Below are 20,000 nucleotides of genomic sequence, written 5' to 3' on the forward strand. Positions count from 1 at the left end.
GCTGTCTGTTTAGGTGTGTTTTGTGTAGAACTGTTTGTTTGGTGTGTTTTGTGTAGAGCTATTTTTTGTTTGTTTAGGTGTGTTTTGTGTAGAACTGTTTGTTTGGTGTGTTTTGTGTAGAACTGTTTGTTTGGTGCGTTTTGTGTAGAGCTATTTTTTGTTTGTTTAGGTGTGTTTTGTGTAGAACTGTTTGTTTGGTGTGTTTTGTGTAGAGATGTTTGGTGTGTTTTGTGTAGAACTGTTTGTTTGGTGCGTTTTGTGTAGAGATGTTTGGTGTGTTTTGTGTAGAACTGTTTGTGTGGTGTGTTTTGTGTAGAGATGTTTGTGTGGTGTGTTTTGTGTAGAGATGTTTGGTGTGTTTTGTGTAGAACTGTTTGTTTGGTGTGTTTTGTGTAGAACTGTTTGTTTGGTGTGTTTTGTGTAGAACTGTTTGTTTGGTGTGTTTTGTGTAGAACTGTTTGGTGTGTTTTGTGTAGAGATGTTTGTGTGGTGTGTTTTGTGTAGAACTGTTTGTTTGGTGTGTTTTGTGTAGAGCTGTTTGTTTGGTCTGTTTCATGTAGAGCTGTTTGTTTGGTGTGTTTTGTGTAGAGATGTCTGTGTGGTGTGTTTTGTGTAGAGATGTTTGGTGTGTTTTGTGTAGAACTGTTTGTTTGGTGTGTTTTGTGTAGAGATGTTTGTGTGGTGTGTTTTGTGTAGAGATGTTTGGTGTGTTTTGCGTAGAACTGTTTGTTTGGTGTGTTTTGCGTAGAACTGTTTGTTTGGTGTGTTTTGTGCAAAGCTGTTTGGTGTGTTTTGTGTAGAGCTGTTTGGTGTGTTTTGTGTAGAGATGTTTGTGTGGTGTGTTTTGTGTAGAGATGTTTGTTTGGTGTGTTTTGTGTAGAGCTGTCTGTTGGTGTGTTTCATGTAGAGCTGTTTGCGTGGTGTGTTTTGTGTAGAACTGTTTGTTTGGTGTGTTTTGTGTAGAACTGTTTGTTTGGTGTGTTTTGTGTAGAGCGGTTTGTTTGGTGTGTTTTGTGTAGAGCTGTTTGCGTGGTGTGTTATGCGTAGAGCTGTTTGTTTGGTGTGTTATGCGTAGAGCTGTTTGCGTGGTGTGTTATGCGTAGAGCTGTTTGTTTGGTGTGTTATGCGTAGAGCTGTTTGCGTGGTGTGTTATGCGTAGAGCTGTTTGCGTGGTGTGTTATGCGTAGAGCTGTTTGTTTGGTGTGTTTTGCGTAGAACTGTTTGTTTGGTGTGTTTTGTGTAGAACTGTTTGTTTGGTGCGTTTTGCGTAGAACTGTTTGTGTTGTGTGTTTTGTGTAGAGCTGTTTGTTTGGTGTGTTTTGCGTAGAACTGTTTGTTTGGTGTGTTTTGTGTAGAGATGTTTGTTTGGTGTGTTTTGTGTAGAGCTGTTTGTTTGGTGTGTTTTGTGTAGAGCTGTTTGGTGTGTTTTGTGTAGAGCTGTTTGTTTGGTGTGTTTTGTGTAGAGCTGTTTGTTTGATGTGTTTTGTGTAGAGCTGTTTGTTTGGTGTGTTTTGTGTAGAACTGTTTGTGTGGTGTGTTTTGTGTAGAGCTGTTTGTTTGGTGTGTTTTGTGTAGAACTGTTTGTTTGGTGTGTTTTGTGTAGAGATGTTTGTTTGGTGTGTTTTGTGTAGAGATGTTTGTGTGGTGTGTTTTGTGTAGAGATGTTTGGTGTGTTTTGTGTAGAGCTGTTTGTTTGGTGTGTTTTGTGTAGCACTGTTTGTTTGGTGTGTTTGATGTAGACCTGTTTGTTTGGTCTGTTTCATGTAGAGATGTTTGTGTGGTGTGTTTTGTGTAGAGCTGTTTGTTTGGTGTGTTTTGTGTAGAGCTGTTTGTTTGGTGTGTTTTGCGTAGAGCTGTTTGTTTGGTGTGTTTTGTGTAGAACTGTTTGTTTGGTGTGTTTTGTGTAGAACTGTTTGTTTGGTGTGTTTTGTGTAGAGCGGTTTGTTTGGTGTGTTTTGTGTAGAACTGTTTGTTTGGTGTGTTTTGTGTAGAGCTGTTTGTTTGGTGTGTTTCATGTAGAGCTGTTTGTTGGTGTGTTTTGTGTAGAGCTGTTTGTTTGGTCTGTTTCATGTAGAGCTGTCTGTTGGTGTGTTTTGTGTAGAGATGTCTGTGTGGTGTGTTTTGTGTAGAGATGTCTGTGTGGTGTGTTTTATGTAGAGCTGTTTGTTTGGTGTGTTTTGTGTAGAAGCTGTTTGTGTTGTGTGTTTTGTGTAGAGCTGTTTGTGTTGTGTGTTTTGTGTAGAGCTGTTTGTTTGGTGTGTTTTGCGTAGAGCTGTTTGTTTGGTGTGTTTTGCGTAGAGATGTTTGTTTGGTGTGTTTTGCGTAGAGCTGTTTGCGTGGTGTGTTTTGTGTAGAGCTGTTTGTTTGGTGTGTTTTGTGTAGAACTGTTTGTTTGGTGTGTTTTGTGTAGAGCTGTTTGTGTGGTGTGTTTCATGTAGAGCTGTCTGTTTGGTGTGTTTTGTGTAGAACTGTTTGTTTGGTGTGTTTCATGTAGAGCTATTTTTTGTTTGTTTGGTGTGTTTTGCATAGAACTGCTTGTTTGGTGTGTTTTGTGTAGAGCTGTTTGTTTGGTGTGTTTTGTGTAGAGCTGTTTGTGTGGTGTGTTTTGTGTAGAGCTGTTTGTTTGGTGTGTTTTGTGTAAAGCTGTTTGTTTGGTGTGTTTCATGTAGAGCTGTTTGTGTTCTTTCTCTGTGCAGCTGTTTGTTTTTTAATGTGTTATGTCTGTGTGTACCTGTTTGTTTGTGTTGTTCCTGTACACAGCTGCATGTTTGGTGTGTTCTTTCTTTCTGTGTAGAGCTGTTTGTTGTGTTGGTTCTGTGTGGTGCTGTGTGTGTTTGGTGTGTTCTTTCTGTTGTGTCATGTGTTCGCTCTGTGTAGAGCTGTTTGTTGTGCTGGTTCTGTGTGGTGCTGTGTGTGTTGGTGTGTTCTTTCTGTTGTGTGATGTGTTCGCTCTGTGTAGAGCTGTTTGTTGTGTTGGTTCTGTGTGGTGCTGTGTGTGTGTGGTGTGTTCTTTCTGTTGTGTGATGTGTTCGCTCTGTGTAGAGCTGTTTGTTGTGCTGGTTCTGTGTGGTGCTGTGTGTGTTTGGTGTGTTCTTTCTGTTGTGTGATGTGTTCGCTCTGTGTAGAGCTGTTTGTTGTGTTGGTTTTGTGTGGTGCTGTGTGTGTGTGGTGTGTTCTTTCTGTTGTATGATGTGTTCGCTTTGTGTAGAGCTGTTTGTTGTGTTGGTTTTGTGTGGTGCTGTGTGTGTGTGGTGTGTTCTTTCTGTTGTGTGATGTGTTCGCTCTGTGTAGAGCTGTTTGTTGTGCTGGTTCTGTGTGGTGCTGTGTGTGTTTGGTGTGTTCTTTCTGTGAAAATTAGTTTGTTCAATGTGTCGTTTGCTGTGTAGAGCTGTTCTGCTTGATGTGTTCATTCGGTGAAGAGCTGTTTTGTTTAAATTGTATTGCACCATTGTATTTTATTATATTGTATTACTAACTTTTGTCATAACAGATTTTTCTGCGTGAAATTCGGCTGCTCTCCCCAGGGAGAACTCTTCGCTACACTGAGAGCACGACCCATTTTTCTTTCTTTCTTTTTTTTTTTTTTAACTGCATGCATTTGAATAAAGATAAAGTATTTTTTTATGGTCAGGATTGCTTCTTTTCATCAGAACGCAAGTGTGCAAACAATATATGGTGCATGATTTTGCTTTCTTCTCTCTTTTTCCCCCCAGATTGTCCTGATTTCTGTAGCATTATCCTGCGTGCTGCATCGATTGGCACAAGAAGAGATTGCGACAGTGGCACCCTTTGATTATCTCAAAGCGTATGACCGCAGATTAATCAATGGTAAGTCAGTTGATATCATGTTAAGCATTTTGTTGTGGATGTTATCTATTCATTATCATCAAGTTGTGTGTGTGTGTGTGTGTGTGTGTGTGTGTGTGTGTGTGTGTATGTGTGTGTATGTGTGTGTATACTGCAAGCATTTGAACACCGAAAGGAGTCTGAATAAACTAACAGAGTGGAAACAGATTGGTTCGATATGAAAAATACAACAACAAAAAAAGATAAACTGAACAGCTTACAAAATGATGAAACTGACTGACTGAATACATGACTTAGCGAATAGATAAACAAAAGCATAAACTGATAAATAACTATTTGATGAATAGATTATTTGATGAATAGATAAATGACATCAATGAAAATGGATACACAAAGAGATTTACAGGTAAGTAAAGAAACAAACATATCAATAATACCAGCGAACGCACGCACTGTACTTCTCATGTAGATCTGTTTGCTTGTGTGTGTAATCATGTAAGAAAGGGTTTGCGTGGTGTGTTTTGTGTAGAACTGCTTGTTTGGTGTGTTTTGTGTAGAGATGTTTGTGTGGTGTGTTTCGTGTAGAACTGTTTGCGTGGTGTGTTTCATGTAGACCTGTTTGTTTGGTGTGCTTTGCGTAGAACTGTTTGTTTGGTGTGTTTTGTGTAGAGCTGTTTGTTTGGTCTGTTTCATGTAGAGCTGTTTGTGTGGGTTTTTTTGTGTAGAGATGTTTGTTTGGTGTGTTTTGTGTAAAGCTGTTTGTTTGGTGTGTTTTGCGTAGAGATGTTTGTTTGGTGTCTTTTGCGTAGAGATGTTTGTTTGGTGTGTTTTGCGTAGAGATGTTTGTTTGGTGTGTTTTGTGTAAAGCTGTTTGTTTGGTGTGTTTTGTGTAAAGCTGTTTGTGTTGTGTGTTTTGCGTAGAACTGCTTGTTTGGTGTGTTTTGTGTAGAACTGCTTGTTTGGTGTGTTTTGTGTAGAACTGCTTGTTTGGTGTGTTTTGTGTAGAACTGCTTGTTTGGTGTGTTTTGTGTAGAACTATTTGTTTGGTGTGTTTCATGTAGAGCTATTTTTTGTTTGTTTGGTGTGTTTTGTGAAGAGCTGTTTGTTTGGTGTGTTTCATGTAGAGATGTTTGTGTGGTGTGTTTTGTGTAGAGATGTTTGGTGTGTTTTGCGTAGAGATGTTTGTGTGGTGTGTTTTGTGTAGAACTGTTTGTTTGGTGTGTTTTGTGTAGAACTGTTTGTTTGGTGTGTTTTGTGTAGAACTGTTTGTTTGGTGTGTTTTGTGTAGAGCTGTTTGTTTGGTGTGTTTTGCGTAGAGATGTTTGTTTGGTGTGTTTTGTGTAGAACTGTTTGTTTGGTGTGTTTTGTGTAGAGCTGTTTGTTTGGTGTGTTTTGTGTAGAACTGTTTGCGTGGTGTGTTTTGTGTAGAGCTATTTTTTGTTTGTTTGGTGTGTTTTGTGTAGAACTGCTTGTTTGGTGTGTTTTGTGTAGAGCTGTTTGTGTTGTGTGTTTTGCGTAGAACTGCTTGTTTGGTGTGTTTTGTGTAGAGCTATTTGTTTGGTGTGTTTTGTGTAGAACTGTTTGCGTGGTGTGTTTCATGTAGACCTGTTTGTGTGGTGTGTTTTGTGTAGAACTGTTTGTGTGGTGTGTTTTGTGTAGAGATGTTTGGTGTGTTTTGTGTAGAACTGTTTGTTTGGTGTGCTTTGTGTAGAGATGTTTGTGTGGTGTGTTTTGTGTAGAGATGTTTGGTGTGTTTTGTGTAGAACTGTTTGTTTGGTGTGTTTTGTGTAGAGCTATTTGTTTGGTGTGTTTTGTGTAGAGATGTTTGGTGTGTTTTGTGTAGAACTGTTTGTTTGGTGTGTTTCATGTAGAGATGTTTGTTTGGTGTGTTTTGCGTAGAGATGTTTGTGTGGTGTGTTTTATGTAGAGATGTTTGTGTGGTGTGTTTTATGTAGAGATGTTTGTGTGGTGTGTTTTGTGTAGAACTGTTTGTGTGGTGTGTTTTGTGTAGAACTGTTTGTGTGGTGTGTTTTGTGTAGAACTGTTTGTTTGGTGTGTTTTGTGTAGAACTGCTTGTTTGGTGTGTTTCATGTAGAGATGTCTGTTGGTGTGTTTCATGTAGAGCTGTCTGTGTGGTGTGTTTTGTGTAGAACTGTTTGTTTGGTGTGTTTTGTGTAGAGATGTTTGTGTGGTGTGTTTTGTGTAGAGATGTTTGTGTGGTGTGTTTTGTGTAGAGATGTTTGGTGTGTTTTGTGTAGAACTGTTTGTTTGGTGTGTTTTGTGCAAAGCTGTTTGGTGTGTTTTGTGTAGAGCTGTTTGGTGTGTTTTGTGTAGAGCTGTTTGGTGTGTTTTGTGTAGAACTGTTGGTTTGGTGTGTTTTGCGTAGAGATGTTTGTGTGGTGTGTTTTGTGTAGAACTGTTTGTTTGGTGTGTTTTGTGTAGAACTGTTTGTTTGGTGTGTTTTGCGTAGAGATGTTTGTGTGGTGTGTTTTGTGTAGAACTGTTTGTTTGGTGTGTTTTGTGTAGAACTGTTTGTTTGGTGTGTTTTGCGTAGAGATGTTTGCGTGGTGTGTTTTGTGTAGAGCTGTTTGTTTGGTGTGTTTTGTGTAGAACTGCTTGTTTGGTGTGTTTCATGTAGAGCTGTCTGTTGGTGTGTTTCATGTAGAGCTGTTTGCGTGGTGTGTTTTGTGTAGAACTGTTTGTTTGGTGTGTTTTGTGTAGAGATGTTTGTGTGGTGTGTTTTGTGTAGAGATGTTTGTGTGGTGTGTTTTGTGTAGAGATGTTTGGTGTGTTTTGTGTAGAACTGTTTGTTTGGTGTGTTTTGTGCAAAGCTGTTTGGTGTGTTTTGTGTAGAGCTGTTTGGTGTGTTTTGTGTAGAGCTGTTTGGTGTGTTTTGTGTAGAACTGTTGGTTTGGTGTGTTTTGCGTAGAGATGTTTGTGTGGTGTGTTTTGTGTAGAACTGTTTGTTTGGTGTGTTTTGTGTAGAACTGTTTGTTTGGTGTTTTTTGCGTAGAGATGTTTGCGTGGTGTGTTTTGTGTAGAGCTGTTTGGTGTGTTTCATGTAGAGCTATTTTTTGTTTGTTTGGTGTGTTTTGTGTAGAACTGTTTGTTTGGTGTGTTTTGTGTAGAACTGTTTGTTTGGTGTGTTTTGCGTAGAACTGCTTGTTTGGTGTGTTTTGTGTAGAACTGTTTGTTTGGTGTGTTTTGTGTAGAACTGCTTGTTTGGTGTGTTTTGTGTAGAACTGTTTGCGTGGTGTGTTTCATGTAGACCTGTTTGTTTGGTGTGTTTCATGTAGAGATGTTTGTTTGGTCTGTTTCATGTAGAGATGTTTGTTTGGTCTGTTTCATGTAGAGATGTTTGTTTGGTGTGTTTCATGTAGACCTGTTTGTTTGGTCTGTTTCATGTAGAGATGTTTGTTTGGTGTGTTTTGTGTAGAACTGTTTGTTTGGTGTGTTTTGTGTAGAACTGTTTGTTTGGTCTGTTTCATGTAGAGATGTTTGTTTGGTGTGTTTTGTGTAGAACTGTTTGTTTGGTGTGTTTTGTGTAGAACTATTTGTTTGGTGTGTTTTGTGTAGAGATGTCTGTGTGGTGTGTTTTGTGTAGAGATGTTTGGTGTGTTTTGTGTAGAACTGTTTGTTTGGTGTGTTTTGTGTAGAGATGTTTGGTGTGTTTTGTGTAGAACTGTTTGTTTGGTGTGTTTTGCGTAGAGATGTTTGTGTGGTGTGTTTTGTGTAGAACTGTTTGTTTGGTGTGTTTTGCGTAGAGATGTTTGTGTGGTGTGTTTTGTGTAGAACTGTTTGTTTGGTGTGTTTTGCGTAGAGATGTTTGTGTGGTGTGTTTTGTGTAGAACTGTTTGTGTGGTCTGTTTTGTGTAGAGCTGTTTGTGTGGTGTGTTTTGTGTAGAGATGTTTGTGTGGTGTGTTTTGTGTAGAACTGTTTGTTTGGTGTGTTTTGTGTAGAGATGTTTGTTTGGTGTGTTTTGTGCAAAGCTGTTTGGTGTGTTTTGTGTAGAGCTGTTTGGTGTGTTTTGTGTAGAGCTGTTTGGTGTGTTTTGTGTAGAGCTGTTTGTTTGGTGTGTTTTGTGTAGAACTGTTTGTTTGGTGTGTTTCATGTAGAGCTGTTTGGTGTGTTTCATGTAGAGCTGTTTGTGTGGTGTGTTTTGTGTAGAGCTGTTTGTTTGGTGTGTTTTGTGTAGAGCTGTTTGTTTGGTGTGTTTTGTGTAGAACTGTTTGTTTGGTGTGTTTCATGTAGAGCTGTTTGGTGTGTTTCATGTAGAGCTGTTTGTGTGGTGTGTTTTGTGTAGAGCTGTTTGTTTGGTGTGTTTTGTGTAGAGCTGTTTGTTTGGTGTGTTTTGTGTAGAACTGCTTGTTTGGTGTGTTTTGTGTAGAACTGTTTGTTTGGTGTGTTTTGTGCAAAGCTGTTTGGTGTGTTTTGTGTAGAGCTGTTTGTGTTGTGTGTTTTGTGTAAAGCTGTTTGGTGTGTTTTGTGTAAAGCTGTTTGTGTTGTGTGTTTTGTGTAAAGCTGTTTGTTTGGTGTGTTTTGTGTAAAGCTGTTTGTTTGGTGTGTTTTGTGTAAAGCTGTTTGTGTGGTGTGTTTTGTGTAGAGCTGTTTGTTTGGTGTGTTTTGTGTAGAACTGTTTGCGTGGTGTGTTTCATGTAGACCTGTTTGTTTGGTGTGTTTCATGTAGAGATGTTTGTTTGGTCTGTTTCATGTAGAGATGTTTGTTTGGTGTGTTTCATGTAGAGATGTTTGTTTGGTCTGTTTCATGTAGAGATGTTTGTTTGGTCTGTTTCATGTAGAGATGTTTGTTTGGTGTGTTTCATGTAGACCTGTTTGTTTGGTCTGTTTCATGTAGAGATGTTTGTTTGGTGTGTTTTGTGTAGAACTGTTTGTTTGGTGTGTTTTGTGTAGAACTGTTTGTTTGGTCTGTTTCATGTAGAGATGTTTGTTTGGTGTGTTTTGTGTAGAACTGTTTGTTTGGTGTGTTTTGTGTAGAACTATTTGTTTGGTGTGTTTTGTGTAGAGATGTCTGTGTGGTGTGTTTTGTGTAGAGATGTTTGGTGTGTTTTGTGTAGAACTGTTTGTTTGGTGTGTTTTGTGTAGAGATGTTTGGTGTGTTTTGTGTAGAACTGTTTGTTTGGTGTGTTTTGCGTAGAGATGTTTGTGTGGTGTGTTTTGTGTAGAACTGTTTGTTTGGTGTGTTTTGCGTAGAGATGTTTGTGTGGTGTGTTTTGTGTAGAACTGTTTGTTTGGTGTGTTTTGCGTAGAGATGTTTGTGTGGTGTGTTTTGTGTAGAACTGTTTGTGTGGTGTGTTTTGTGTAGAGCTGTTTGTGTGGTGTGTTTTGTGTAGAGATGTTTGTGTGGTGTGTTTTGTGTAGAACTGTTTGTTTGGTGTGTTTTGTGTAGAGATGTTTGTTTGGTGTGTTTTGTGCAAAGCTGTTTGGTGTGTTTTGTGTAGAGCTGTTTGGTGTGTTTTGTGTAGAGCTGTTTGGTGTGTTTTGTGTAGAGCTGTTTGTTTGGTGTGTTTTGTGTAGAACTGTTTGTTTGGTGTGTTTCATGTAGAGCTGTTTGGTGTGTTTCATGTAGAGCTGTTTGTGTGGTGTGTTTTGTGTAGAGCTGTTTGTTTGGTGTGTTTTGTGTAGAGCTGTTTGTTTGGTGTGTTTTGTGTAGAACTGTTTGTTTGGTGTGTTTCATGTAGAGCTGTTTGTGTGGTGTGTTTTGTGTAGAGCTGTTTGTTTGGTGTGTTTTGTGTAGAGCTGTTTGTTTGGTGTGTTTTGTGTAGAACTGCTTGTTTGGTGTGTTTTGTGTAGAACTGTTTGTTTGGTGTGTTTTGTGCAAAGCTGTTTGATGTGTTTTGTGTAGAGCTGTTTGTGTTGTGTGTTTTGTGTAAAGCTGTTTGGTGTGTTTTGTGTAAAGCTGTTTGTGTTGTGTGTTTTGTGTAAAGCTGTTTGTTTGGTGTGTTTTGTGTAAAGCTGTTTGTTTGGTGTGTTTTGTGTAAAGCTGTTTGTGTGGTGTGTTTTGTGTAGAGCTGTTTGTTTGGTGTGTTTTGCGTAGAACTGTTTGTTTGGTTTGTTTTGCGTAGAGATGTTTGTTTGGTGTGTTTTGTGCAAAGCTGTTTGTTTGGTGTGTTTTGTGTAGAGATGTTTGTTTGGTGTGTTTTGTGTAGAGCTGTTTGTGTTGTGTGTTTTGTGTAGAGCTGTTTGTTTGGTGTGTTTTGTGCAAAGCTGTTTGTTTGGTGTGTTTTATGTAGGGATGTTTGTTTGATGTGTTTTGTGTAGAACTGTTTGTTTGGTGTGTTTTGTGTAGAGCTGTTTGTGCGGTGTGTTTTGTGTAGAGATGCTTGTGTGATGTGTTTTGTGTAGAACTGTTTGTTTGGTCTGTTTTGTGTAGAACTGTTTGTTTGGTGTGTTTTGTGTAGAGATGTTTGTTTGGTGTGTTTTGTGTAGAGATGTTTGTGTGGTGTGTTTTGTGTAGAGCTATTTTTTGTTTGTTTAGGTGTGTTTTGTGTAGAACTGTTTGTTTGGTGTGTTTTGTGTAGAGATGTTTGTGTGGTGTGTTTTGTGTAGAGATGTTTGTGTGGTGTGTTTTGCGTAGAGATGCTTGTGTGATGTGTTTTGTGTAGAACTGTTTGTTTGGTGTGTTTTGTGTAGAGCTGTTTGTGTGGTGTGTTTTGTGTAGAGCTGTTTGGTGTGTTTTGCGTAGAGATGCTTGTGTGATGTGTTTTGTGTAGAGATGCTTGTGTGATGTGTTTTGTGTAGAGCTGTTTGTGTGGTGTGTTTTGTGTAGAGCTGTTTGTGTGGTGTGTTTTGTGTAGAGATGTTTGTTTGGTGTGTTTTGTGTAGAACTGCTTGTTTGGTGTGTTTTGTGTAGAGCTCTTTGTTTGGTGTGTTTCATGTAGAGCTGTTTGCGTGGTGTGTTTTGTGTAGAACTGTTTGTGTGGTGTGTTTTGCGTAGAACTGTTTGTTTGGTGTGTTATGCGTAGAGCTGTTTGTTTTGGCGTGTTTTGCGTAGAACTGTTTGTTTGGTGTGTTATGCGTAGAGGTTTGTTTTGGCATGTTATGCGTAGAGCTGTAAGTTTTGGCGTGTTTAGCGTAGAACTGTTTGTGTTCTTTCTCTGTGCATCTGTTTGTTTTTTTAATGTGTTATGTCTGTGTGTACCTGTTTGTTTGACTGTGTTGTTCCTGTACACAGCTGCATGTTTGGTGCGTTCTTTCTGTTGTGTGATGTGTTCTTTCTTTCTGTGTAGAGCTGTTTGTTGTGTTGGTTCTGTGTGGTGCTGTGTGTGTGTGTGGTGTGTTCTTTCTGTTGTGTGATGTGTTCTTTCTTTCTGTGTAGAGCTGTTTGTTGTGCTGGTTCTGTGTGGTGCTGTGTGTGTTTGGTGTGTTCTTTCTGCTGTGTGATGTGTTCTTTCTTTCTGTGTAGAGCTGTTTGTTGTGTTGGTTCTGTGTGGTGCTGTGTGTGTGGTGTGTTCTTTCTGTTGTGTGATGTGTTCTTTCTTTCTGTGTAGAGCTGTTTGTTGTGCTGGTTCTGTGTGGTGCTGTGTGTGTTTGGTGTGTTCTTTCTGTTGTGTGATGTGTTCGCTCTGTGTAGAGCTGTTTGTTGTGTTGGTTCTGTGTGGTGCTGTGTGTGTTTGGTGTGTTCTTTCTGTTGTGTGATGTGTTCGCTCTGTGTAGAGCTGTTTGTTGTGTTGGTTCTGTGTGGTGCTGTGTGTGTGTGTGGTGTGTTCTTTCTGTTGTGTCATGTGTTCGCTCTGTGTAGAGCTGTTTGTTGTGTTGGTTCTGTGTGGTGCTGTGTGTGTTTGGTGTGTTCTTTCTGTTGTGTGATGTGTTCTTTCTTTCTGTGTAGAGCTGTTTGTTGTGCTGGTTCTGTGTGGAGCTGTGTGTGTGTGGTGTGTTCTTTCTGTTGTGTGATGTGTTCTTTCTTTCTGTGTAGAGCTGTTTGTTGTGTTGGTTCTGTGTGGTGCTGTGTGTGTGTGTGGTGTGTTCTTTCTGTTGTGTGATGTGTTCTTTCTTTCTGTGTAGAGCTGTTTGTTGTGTTGGTTCTGTGTGGTGCTGTGTGTGTTTGGTGTGTTCTTTCTGTGAAAATTAGTTTGTTCAATGTGTCGTTTGCTGTGTAGAGCTGTTCTGCTTGATGTGTTCATTCGGTGCACAGCTGTTTTGTTTAAATTGTATTGCACCATTATATTTTATTATATTGTATTACTAACTTTTGTCATAACAGATTTTTCTGCGTGAAATTCGGCTGTTCTCCCCAGGGAGAGCGCTTCGCTACACTGAGAGCACGACCCATTTTTCTATCTTTCTTTTTTTTAAAAACTGCATGCATTTGAATAAAGATAAAGTAATTTTTTATGGTCAGGATTGCTTCTTTGCATCAGAACGCAAGTGTGCAAACAATATATGGTGCATGGTTTTGCATTCATCTCTCTTTTTCCCCCCAGATTGTCCTGATTTCTGTAGCATTATCCTGCGTGCTGCATCGATTGGCACAAGAAGAGATTGCGACAGTGGCACCCTTTGATTCTCTCAAAGCGTATGACCGCAGATTAATTAATGGTAAGTCAGTTGATAGCATGTTAAGCATTTTGTTATGGATGTTATCTATTCATTATCATCAAGTTGTGTGTGTGTGTGTGTGTGTGTGTGTGTGTGTGTGTGTGTGTGTGTGTGTGTGTGTGTGTGTGTGTACTGCAAGCATTTGAACATCGAAAGGAGTCTGACTAAACTAACAGACTGGGAACAGATTGGTTCGATATGAAAAATACAACAACAAAAAAAGAAAAAAAAGAAAAACTGAACAGCTTGCAAAATGATGAAACTGACTGACTGAATAGATGACTTAGCCAATAGATAAACAAAAGCATAAACTGATAAATAACTATTTGATGAATAGATAAATGACATCAATGAAAATGGATACACAAAGAGATTTACAGGTAAGTAAAGAAACAAACATATCAATAATACCAGCGAACGCACGCACATACGTACGTACACATATCCATCCAACCAAACAATCCATCCATCGCAAATGAATGAATGACTAAATGCATGACCAAACGAAGGGTCTCTCGAATGAATGAACGAACGAACGAACGAACGAACGAATGAATGAATGAATGAATGAATATGAATTTGACGAAATACCCACCAGAACATTAGAAAACAAAACCCGATCTATTATCATTAATTTTTCTGTTGAAGTCAGGTTGGTCATGTGCTGTGTGGTTTACTGTGCTCTTCTTTGATGCTGGTCTTCCAGGGGTGTCAGAAGGAACATTTACTCCTGGATGTATTCGAGGATAGGTTTTGTTTCTGAGATGGGTTTTTTTTTTGTTTTTTTTTTTTTGTAATACTTTTATATCATTCGTATTCACTGGTATTTCTATTTATTTCACTTTTATTCTCTCTCTCTCTCTCTCTCTCTCTCTCTCTCTCTCTCTACACACACACACACACACACACACACACACATATATATATATATATATATGTACAGATCACCCCATTCAAATCCCTACCCAAGTCGCCGACCCGGCCGACACAGAAGACAAAGATGAGCTGCGGCGTAGGCTGAAAGAACGAGAACTCAATCACCGGATGTCCGGTGTCATGAGAGGCTTCATGGCGCATGCGTCGTACGTGGCGCTCCTCTTCGTCCTTTGTCTCCATGGCAACGTGCAGGACTGCTTCCTTCAGAACGAGGCTGTTCGGAACCAGCTGGCTTTGAGCGAATTAAAGGTGGCTATTATTATTATTATTATTATCATTATTATTATTATTTGTATTTGTATTTCTCTTTTTATCACAACAGATTTCCCTGTGTGAAATTCGGGCTGCTCTCCCGAGGGAGAGCGCGTCGCTACACTACAGCGCCACCCATTTCTGTTGTATTTTTTTCCTGCGTGCAGTTTTATTTGTTTTTCTTACCGAAGTGGATTTTTCTACAGAATTTTGCCAGGAACAACTCTTTTGTTGCCGTGGGTTCTTTTACGTGCGCTAAGTGCATGCTGCAAACGGGACCTCGGTTTATCGTCTCATCCGAATGACTAGCGTCCAGACCACCACTCAAGGTCTAGTGGAGGGGGAGAAAATATCGGCGGCTGAGCCGTGATTCGAACCAGCGCGCTCAGATTCTCTCGCTTCCTAGGCGGACGCGTTACCTCTAGGCCATCACTCTACTATTATATTATCATTATCATTGACTATCGGACGCTCCTGCATTGGACGTATGGATGTATGATAGTCAGCCGTGTCCGACTATGACCACTAGGACTGCTGAGGAGGCATCTGCTATCCTGACTATCTGGGCTAGGGTTTGATTATAGTGGAGAGTGTCTTGCCCAGGTTACACACCCACTCTCCCGGCCGAGTTTTTATATATTTTTTTAATTAATTTTTTTTTATAGAACAGTTGGCGTTGGGATGGTTCTCTCAAAGGCCAGCTAGCCCTCCAGGCTGCAGCTCTAAGAGCCAGTGCAATTTTGCCTCCGAATTTCAGAGTCGTAGTCCTTCACAAAAGGGTAACCTGTAATTGACTTCCCATCACAGAGGAGTTTCGGCTTCCCCCCAGGGAGGCGTCACTGCGTTCGCACAAATCCATGTACGCTTCACCTCATCTGCCAGGCAGACGACTGACAGCAGCATAACCCAGCGCGCTTGTCAGTCCATGCTTATATATTTGAGTGCCTGTCAGAGTTGATTTTATATATGACGGGCGCAATAGCCGAGTGGTTAAAGCGTTGGACTGTCAATCTGAGGGTCCCGGGTTCGAATCACGGTGACGGCGCCTGGTGGGTTGAAGGGTGGAGATTTTTACGATTTCCCAGGTCAACATATGTGCAGACCTGCTAGTGCCTGAACCCCCTTCGTGTGTATAAGCAAACAGAAGATCAAATACGCACGTTAAAGATCCTGTAATCCATGTCAGCGATCGGTGGGTTATGGAAACAAGAACATATCCAGCATGCACACCCCCGAAAACGGAGTATGGCTGCCTACATGGCGGGGTAAAAACGGTCATACACGTAAAAGCCCACTCGTGTGCATACGAGTGAACGCAGAAGAAGAAGAAGAAGAAGAAGATTTTATATATATTTCATTATTATTGTTATTATTATTTTTCTTTTTTTTTTTTTTTTTTTTTTTTTTTACATAATTTTGCCAGAGGACAACACTTTTATTGCCATGGGTTCTTTCTTCAGTGCGCCAAGTACGTGTTGCACACAGGACCTCGGTTTATCGTCTCACAGTTGAGAAACCAATGATCATTAAGTTCTCACTTTGCTGTTGGCCCAACTGTAAGCTTGTGTCAATCTTTGATATAAGCCGAGCGTTGGACTCGTAAACATTCACAAACTCACTAAATCATGTTTGTTATAACGTGTGTGTTTACTTTCGTCTGTGTGTTCGGCGTGTTATGTTCAAGACCAAAAGGACAGTTCAGTTTCTCAAGAAGGCGATGCTGCGTTCGGACTTATCCATATATGCTCTACCACATCTGCTAAGCAGATGCCTGACCAGCGGCATAACCCAAAACCATTAGCCAGGCCTTGAGGGTAGAAAAAAAAAGGACAAGGTTATTCATGAAACAGATGATGATTCGTGTTTGGCTATTTTGTCTGTTGATATTGCGGAGTGTAGGATGGTAAGTACGTAAATGCGTTGGGAATATATCTGTGTTGCATTGTATTATACCATATTGTGTTGTGTTGTACTGTATTGTAATGTATTGCTCTTTTGTCACATCAGATTTCTCTGTGAGAAATTAGGGCTGTTAACTCCAGACCACGTCGTTACTTTTTTTTCTTTTCTTTTCTTTTTGTTTGCTGCAAGTGACGGGCGCAATAGCCGACTGGTTAAAGGGTTGGACTGTCAATCTGAGGGTCCCGGGTTCGAATCACGGTGACGGCGCCTGGTGGGTGAAGGGTGGAGATTTTTACGATCTCCCAGGTCAACATATGTGCAGACCTGCTAGTGCCTGAACCCCCTTCGTGTGTATATGCAAGCAGAAGATCAAATACGCACGTTAAAGATCCTGTAATCCATGTCAGCGTTCGGTGGGTTATGGAAACAAGAACATACCCAGCATGCACACCCCCGAAAACGGAGTGTGGCTGCCTACATGGCGGGGTAAAAACGGTCATGCACGTAGGGGCCCACTCGTGTGCATACGAGTGAACGCAGAAGAAGAAGAAGTTTGCTGCAAGTTATTTATTCTACTTTTTCAAAGTGGATCTTTCTGCAGAGTTTTTCTCAGGGACAACACTTTTGTTGTCAGGTGCGCTACGTTCATGCTACACAGGGGACCACGGTTCTTCGTCTCATCCAAAGTACTAGCGTCCAGCCCAGCACATAAGGTCTAGTGGAGGGGGAGAAACTACTGTGCTGAGTGAAGGATTTAATTCCTTGCTCTGATCACAAGGTTATGAATCATATTATATGTGAAACTCCGTAAGTTCTGACAACAGGGTTATAAATCCTGTCATGTCATCTAAAGCACCGCGAGTTCCTCTGAAGTGTCCCCCCCCCCCCCCCCCCCCGTTGTGCCCCCGCAGTCTGTGCAGTCCCCCGTGCAGACGTGGCCGTGGTTGAAGGACAAACTGATTCCCTCCCTCATGCCCCTCACGGACTACCGCGGTCACGTCATGACCGCCATGCAACGCCGCTTCCTGCCCGACCAGGACAACTTCCGGGTCGGCCCCGTCACCTTGAGCCAGTATCGCGTGCGAGGTTCGTTTTGGGTGATGGGGGTGAGAGGTGTCGGGGGTCGGGGGTCGGGGTGGGAGGGGAGGAGGGAAAGGATGGAGATGGGGGGGGGGGGGGGGGGTGTGGTGTATGGTCGGAGACAGGTTTTCGATGTTTGTCTTCTTTTTTCTTTTTTTTGTTGTTGTTTTGTTTAATTTATTTCATTTATTTATTCTTTTTCTCTTTTTTTTCCTCTTAGGAAGGGTGGGGGTGGCGGGAGGTTGTCGGAGGGAGGGGGGCAAGGGGGTATGGGGGGGGGGGGGGTAGAGGGTATAGGGGGGGGGGGTGGGGGTTAGCTCGTTGGTTAGTTGGTTGTTCAGGGCAGCGAATACATTGGATTTTGATTCCCTGTGTCTGTCTCCTCTCTCTCTCTCTCTCTGTCTCTGTCTCTCTCTTTCTTTTCTTTTCTCTCTCTCTCTTATCACACACACACACACACACACAGACAAACACAGAAACACACACACACACACACACACACACACACACACACACACACACACACACACACACACAGAGACATACAGATACACACACACACACACACACACACACACAAAGAGACACACACAGACACACGCAGACACACACAGACACACGCAGACACACACAGTAACACACATGCACACAGACAGAGACAGAGACAGATACAGACACAGACACACACACACACACACACACACACACACACACACACACACACACACACAATTACATTCCCACACTTCTCTCAATCTTTGTTTTTTTGTGTGTTTTTTTTTTTAAGCTATATCTACCTGTCTGTATGCTACTTTTTTTTTCTCTCTCGCTCTCTCTCTTTTTCGCTCTCTCTCTCTCTCCAAACATTTTTCCCCCTCTCAAATATCTGTATCTGTACTAACTACACGATCTCCTCCACTGTAATCTTCCACGGTTTAGAATCTCTCCATTTATATAACAACAGGCACATGTGACCCATCGCACAAGATCCTAGAGAAATTCGGGAAAATCCGTTGCGTCCAGGACTATGACCGAGACACTGAAGAAACGGGCACCTTTTCACAAGGTACGTAACACACTATGATCATTTCCTAGGAACAGAACACACACACACACACACACACACACTCTCGAAATTACATACAATAAAACATATTATTCCATTCACCTGGCGTGACCACACCCCAACAAAGAGCAAAAGAAGTGTTCAGACACTGAATGAAATGAAAAGCAATTTAAAAAAAAAAAAAAAAGACAAAAGAGAAACAAAATAAACAAGAGAGGCAAGGCCTTCAAGACTCACTTGTGATACACTTAAAAAAAAATCCAAGCTTTTTATGTATTGAGTATAATTTCAAAATGTAATGTTTAAGATGAGAAAGATCAGTTTAAAGCAAATTAAGTCCCCTAGCATTAATTACAGAGTAATTTCCCTTCTTTACTATCTGCACCAAAACGTTTGCAAAATAAATAAAACTTCCATGCTTAGCAAAAGAAGTTCCTGTTTGAACAGAAAATGATAATAATGACTGCTCTTGTTGTTGGGTCAGAATATCAGATCAAAGCGCCAAGTTTAGAGAATACAAAAAATATAAATATAACAGTAAATGCAGTTTGCATATAATTAGGCTTCATTTTTTATTTTTTTGTGCCCATCCCAGAGGTGCAATATTGTTTTAAACAAGATGACTGGAAAGAACTGAATTTTTCCTATTTTTATGCCTAATTTGGTGTCAACTGATAAAGTATTTGCAGAGAAAATGTCAATGTTAAAGTTTACCACGGACACACAGACACACAGACACACACACACACACACACACACACACACACACACACACACACAGACAACCGAACACCGGGTTAAAACATAGACTCACTTTGTTTACACAAGTGAGTCAAAAATCAGATAAAGATTACTCTTCCCAAAATAGCCTCCCTTCCCTGCCTCTTCCTTGTCTTTAGTTTCTCCAGTTTTAGAGTTATGCGTGCGTGAGAATGACTGGTGCGAAAGCGCTTAGATTTGTCTATGCACAAGATTCAGCGCTATATAAGTACCATTATTATTATTATTATTATTATTATTACATGCAAGTGAAATAAAATGGAAACTAAATATATATATATATATATATATATATATATCATGAGAAAATAAAATAAAGAAAATAAAAGTAAATCAATGAAAGAAATTAAAACAAATATAACACAATATATTTACTTCTTTTTTTTATTAAAAAAGAGAAAATAAAAGAAGAAATCAATGGAAAAAAAGACAAACATAACACATAGTATATTTACTTTTTATTAAAAAGAAAGAAAGAAGAGAGAGAGAGAGAGAGAGAGAAATCAATGAAAGAAAAAAGACAAATATAACAGGATATATTTACTTAAAAAACAACAACAGAAATTAATGAAGAAAAAGACAGATATAATAATATATTTTCTTTAAAAAAAACAACAGTAATCAATGAAAAACAAAGAGACCAATATAACAAAGAAATATACTCACTTAAAAAACAACAACACAGAAATCAATGAAAGAAAATAAGACAAATATAACACATAATACATTTACTTCTTTCTTTCTGTTGTTTAATTTTTATATATATATAAAAAAAAAAAACCCAACAACAACAGAAATCAATGAAAGAAAATAAAACAAATATAACACAGAATATATTTACTCTTTTTCCTTCTTTTTTGTTTTATCTTTTGTTAAAGTAGATAAAAGAAAATGTGATGATTATATATATTTAAAAAAAATCATTTCTATGCGATCAGGATGGGTACCATGCTCCGCTCCCTGCACTACTACCACCACCACCACCACCAACACCAACACGAACACCAACAACAACAACGACTACAACGACGACGACGACGGCAAGGAGTACGTGTATGACAGCGGTAGCACCCTGTCCATGGCGCAGTACTCACGGGGCCGGCTGTACGGACCTGGAGGGTACCGCCTCTCCCTGCACCAGACTCGCTGGAGAGCTCTGGAGACTGTGCAGCGTCTACAGAACCAGAGCTGGATGGACGACCGGACCAGGGCCCTGCAGGTGGAGGTAGGTCGGGTAGGAGGAGAGAGGGGGAAGGGGAAGGGGAGAGAGGGGGTGGTGGGGGAGGGGTGATGATGAGGGAGGAGGGGTGGGGAAGAGAAGGGGTGGGGGAGGGTGGGGGAGGGAGTGTGTGTGTTTGGGGAGGGGCGGGGCGGGAGGGTGGAGGGGAGTCGAGAGATGGAGGGGAGGGGGTGGGAGGTAGGGATGGGGGAAGAGAAGGGGGAGTGTGTGTGTGGGGGGGGGGGGGAGTGTGTGTGTTTGGGAGAGAGGGGAAGGGGGTGGGGAGGGGAGAGAGGAGTGGGGAAGAGAAGGAGGGGTGGGGAAGATAAAGGGGAGGGGGGGAAGATAAAGGGGAGGGGGAAATAAAGGGGAGGGGGGGAAGATAAAGGGGAGGGGGGGGG

The 20,000-nt window shown here is 40.7% G+C and overlaps 1 protein-coding gene and 1 long non-coding RNA gene across 2 annotated transcripts in view; one reads left to right on the forward strand and one right to left on the reverse strand.

Annotated features, from left to right (window-relative positions):
* The window catches only part of LOC143302363 (uncharacterized), a 240,097-nt gene that overhangs the window by 78,406 nt on the left and 141,691 nt on the right, over positions 1-20,000 (reverse strand). The gene's annotated exons all lie outside the window — the stretch shown is intronic.
* LOC143275025 (polycystin-2-like protein 1) overlaps positions 12,254-20,000 on the forward strand; it is a 37,574-nt gene continuing 29,827 nt past the window's right edge. Inside the window, exons 1-5 of the mRNA XM_076579088.1 lie at positions 12,254-12,364; positions 13,308-13,549; positions 16,366-16,540; positions 17,499-17,600; positions 19,319-19,605. Of these exons, the coding sequence (XP_076435203.1) occupies positions 13,409-13,549; positions 16,366-16,540; positions 17,499-17,600; positions 19,319-19,605 (705 nt within the window). The 5' untranslated portion in view covers positions 12,254-12,364; positions 13,308-13,408. The remainder of the gene's footprint in view (positions 12,365-13,307; positions 13,550-16,365; positions 16,541-17,498; positions 17,601-19,318; positions 19,606-20,000) is intronic.

This window comes from Babylonia areolata, chromosome 29 (assembly GCF_041734735.1).
Source record: "Babylonia areolata isolate BAREFJ2019XMU chromosome 29, ASM4173473v1, whole genome shotgun sequence".
NCBI lineage: Eukaryota > Metazoa > Mollusca > Gastropoda > Neogastropoda > Buccinidae > Babylonia > Babylonia areolata.